At 41.2% G+C, this 3,982-nt stretch overlaps 1 protein-coding gene and 1 long non-coding RNA gene across 3 annotated transcripts; one reads left to right on the forward strand and one right to left on the reverse strand.

Annotated features, from left to right (window-relative positions):
* The first annotated feature begins 28 nt into the window (after nt 1–28).
* Nucleotides 29–1,693, forward strand: LOC147799464 (uncharacterized). Of its 2 annotated transcripts, none has more exons than XR_015424980.1 (3): nt 29–150; nt 1,076–1,281; nt 1,564–1,693. It is a non-coding gene; the product is annotated as an uncharacterized LOC147799464 (long non-coding RNA). The 2 variants fall into 2 exon arrangements; XR_015424981.1 differs by having other exon boundaries at nt 139–279.
* Nucleotides 571–3,453, reverse strand: LOC147799465 (uncharacterized). The gene is made up of 4 exons (XM_087135360.1): nt 3,160–3,453; nt 2,614–2,747; nt 2,413–2,475; nt 571–1,753 (listed from the first exon to the last, which is right to left on the reverse strand). Exons 1-4 carry the CDS (start codon nt 3,359–3,361, stop codon nt 1,613–1,615), a joined length of 540 nt encoding a protein of 179 aa, XP_086991486.1. The 5' UTR covers nt 3,362–3,453; the 3' UTR covers nt 571–1,612.
* Between the last annotated feature and the right edge of the window lie 529 nt (nt 3,454–3,982).

Below are 3,982 nucleotides of genomic sequence, written 5' to 3' on the forward strand. Positions count from 1 at the left end.
GCAAAACATACCGCATGGGGGCGCACTTAGTGCAAGTTGGGGCGTTTGGGGGTAGACAAGCTGAGGCAATTCGACTTGAATTAAGGCGATAATTGCGCGGTTTTTCCTCAAAGGAAATTGACATACACTTCTTACGACATTTTCAACTTGGTAAGCTTCCACGAGGCATATGAATACTAGACCCTTCTCGAGACTGGCAATAAAAACGTAGACCTGATGAATGCCCCCCCCCTTCATCATTTAGTAAAGTGCTTCCTCTCCTTGGAAAAAATCACGGAGGTAGGAAAAAAATCTAGGCAACGGCGCCCGTGATAGCTACCAATGCAATTCTCGAAATTCAGAAATACCTCTGTACATGTTTATAAGATCAGACGTTTGGCCTCAGTTTTTCATCTGAGGGGCAAAGTGCCTAAAATTGAAGGGTTATCATGGAAATTACTGCAGGCTGCTCCTACTTTTTCATCTTGACTTCAGAAATGCATAAAACATGATTTTAAATGACGCAAAATTCCAACAATGTTAACTTACTTCACTTCTAAACCTAAAATAAACACACAGGGAACACATAGATTGAAATTTCAATTGTGTTATTTTTGCATTTCCTGAAACTTTCACAACTTCAATATTATTGCACACGATCCAAAAAATCATGAGTACGCCATTAACTTTTGTTTCAGCAGAATCTTATATTGCTGGATTTAGTTTATGATAAATGTCTTTTGTAACGATTTCTTTAAATATATTTGGTTACAACATGTATCAAATAAATCTTGATATCAGCTTTTTCAATAGTTTTCACAAAAGCCCATGCAAATATTTTTTGAACAAAATTGATGAATACCGTGGGTAATGAACAATAAAAACAATCATCCCTTAATTATAACGCTGAGCTCTGTTAGTACCATAAGGATATTAAGTATAAAATTTCAGCACAATCAAGACTATTGCAGGAAACTTTGGTTAAATAATCGGTGAGTAAGGTTGGAAAAACAACTTGATTTTTAAATTTCAAAATATAAACATCTCGTTTGAGGCTAAAAGGACTTCATTACTACTACACTCATCCCTTCCACAGCCATCAAGGGTGCCACTCTGAAAACAGCGACCCACAAGATTCAAAGTACATGTATCTCAGACTAGCATCAACAGACTGCTGCCCTCGTTCCATGCTGTACTGACCCATTACAGCCAAAAATGCTGGAGTTACTTGCACCTGCAAGTGACATGTGCGGCTTGAAAGTAATGCGTCGATGAGAAACAAATTTTGCCCATGTGCATGGGGTATGGAGCTAATTACTGGATCCGTTTAGTAAATGTGACACCCCCACTAACTTGGGTCTCAGTAATGGCTGTTGTCATCAAGAAATTTTATCAGAAATTTTTGTATTACCGTTGGACGCAGTTTTGGAAGAGCATATTTCAGCATTAAAATACAAATGTTACTCCCCAAGAACTCACAAGTCCAAGTGGCAACGAAACCTCAGATAACCCCTTACCCCTCGCCAGGCTGCCACAGGCACGCCGTGCACAAAACAGAGAAATTGATTAACACTGCTTTGTCAGTTTCAGAAAGCCAGCAACACACTGCAAGTTCCCTACCGAACAGCTCGCATTACTGGTGAGCACTGCTGACGAGCGACGTAAACAAGCTGTCCTCTCGAGCCAGGAGGTTCTCAGGCGAGTCGTACTCAGCTACAGCGCCCTCGTTGAGTACCAGGATGCGGTCTGCATTCAGTATGGTCGTCACTCGGTGCTGTATACAAATATGAAGATAACACTCTGGAAATTATGGTCCATGTACCTCAGAAAGGCCCCGACTAATGGCGTAACCATTGTGCCAGCTGCAGCATAAAGAAAGGATCTTTGTCTTTTCGGGGTGGGCGGGAACAATTAAAAGCCATTGTTCTGCCATTATAAAGAGGCTTTACTGAGCGTACATTTATTATGTGCCCGGATTTATCTACTGAGCAAGACGTACAAGATTTGTCCTGCAAGGTATGTGATTCCTGTATCAGTCTTCGAAGAGACATAACCTGATTTTCGGGAAATTTAGAAAGGTTGTGAACAATTTTGCAAAATTGCTGCAAAAATTACAATTCTATAGATCTGGAGGATATAAAGCATTGTTGGGGAAGGAGCAAGATGGTGATTTTGTGGTCTCGCTGCAACCTTGAAAACAATGCAGAATTGTAACTTATTTATTCAGAATGCATAAATTGTGGTTACAATCAACAAGTGACCATTCAAGGTTTGGCTAGGCACTGAGGAGTCAACCCAATTATTATTTCTACCAACTTTGCAGCTGTACTATGGGCAAGGCATTTTTTCACATGGCAAATGATCACTGGTACCCCCAGAGCAACATCAGCAAAAGCGCATTCAAACTGATGCTATACATTTTGTGGTACTTACAGCTATAGAAAGTATCGTTTGATCCTTGAACTCCTCAGCCACGACTTTCTGAACAATGTTATCCTGCAAGGATAGGGAGGGGGAATCTTGATTGAAAATAGAGAAATTGACCTCAACAGGAAATAATGTCCCTTGGAGAAAAGCTGATGTCGTGTATAGGTTCAAAGTATGAGAGTGCCAGCCTGTCACTGAATAACCTACCGTTTCCATGTCGATGGATGCCGTCGCCTCATCCATAATGAGGATGCGTGACTTCCGCAGGACGGCCCGGGCCAGGCAAAACAACTGGCGTTGGCCCACACTGAAGTTCTCACCCCCTTCTGAGACCTGGGACTCTGTGGCAATTCAGAACCACCAGAAAAGTTTTCTTGCTACCAAGGCTTCCCTGATTTACTCATTCCAAACAGTGTTTGACCTATGCAGAATTTCTCACAATTTCTGCAGGAGCTGACATCTCTGATTGACTTTTGGTCTTTCTAAATGATATTGCACACATGATGGCCTTCAGTTAGTAACTGTGGGAATTTAACTCTGTTCAAACAAGTTCATTTACCAGTTTGACATGTTTTGGACATCTTTTATGTGCAGTTTTAGTGTGTTACTACAAACAGCAATTTGTTTGTTTCCTCAAATACTTTGTCACTGTCATGCCATTAAAGTAAGAAATGAATACCTCATTCCATTGAGTTGGATATAGTCAACTCTTAATATCTATCAAGCATTGCCTCAGACCCAGGTAGGACTCACCTAATCCTTGGCCTATCTCAGACACCGTAGCCTTGAGCTGTGCTATCTCCAGGGCATTCCACAGCTCCTCCTCACTGCACTGACCCAGTGGGTCCAAATTGAACCTGTATGGTGAACACCAACAGCGCTTAGAATCTACTGTGAAATTGCCCAGCTCAGCTTCAAAAGTGTCAAACCCTAAACGCACACTCAAAAAGGCCATTTGTGTCAGTCACAGTCATCTACTGGATGTCAGATGTTGATCAAGTCTGGCACCCAGGATCCAATCCGGTTCGTTAGAGACTGCCTTATGTAGGTATGAGCTCTACTGATTGATGAGAGCGACCAATGGCATGGCATAGTTTTCACAAAAGCCCATGCAAATATTTTTTGAACAAAATTGATGAATACCGTGGGTAATGAACAATAAAAACAATCATCCCTTAATTATAACGCTGAGCTCTGTTAGTACCATAAAGATATTAAGTATAAAATTTCAGCACAATCAAGACTATTGCAGGAAACTTTGGTTAAATAATCGGTGAGTAAGGTTGGAAAAACAACTTGATTTTTAAATTTCAAAATATAAACATCTCGTTTGAGGCTAAAAGGACTTCATTACTACTACACTCATCCCTTCCACAGCCATCAAGGGTGCCACTCTGAAAACAGCGACCCACAAGATTCAAAGTACATGTATCTCAGACTAGCATCAACAGACTGCTGCCCTCGTTCCATGCTGTACTGACCCATTACAGCCAAAAATGCTGGAGTTACTTGCACCTGCAAGTGACATGTGCGGCTTGAAAGTAATGCGTCGATGAGAAACAAATTTTGCCCATGT

Source organism: Acanthaster planci, linkage group LG04 (genome assembly GCF_054643075.1).
Source record: "Acanthaster planci isolate LZ-2023a linkage group LG04, COTS_SCS, whole genome shotgun sequence".
In the NCBI taxonomy this organism is placed as follows: Eukaryota; Metazoa; Echinodermata; class Asteroidea; order Valvatida; family Acanthasteridae; genus Acanthaster; species Acanthaster planci.

Excerpts from the sequence above, each read along its gene's own strand:
- LOC147799465 (XM_087135360.1), bottom strand. The coding sequence starts at position 3,361 with ATGGCCTTTTTGAGTGTGCGTTTAGGGTTTGACACTTTTGAAGCTGAG. Across the intron at positions 2,748-3,159 it reads TGAGATAGGCCAAGGATTAG|AGTCCCAGGTCTCAGAAGGG; the intron begins GTGAGTCCTACC and ends GAATTGCCACAG. Across the intron at positions 1,754-2,412 it reads AAACGATACTTTCTATAGCT|CACCGAGTGACGACCATACT; the intron begins GTAAGTACCACA and ends ATTTGTATACAG.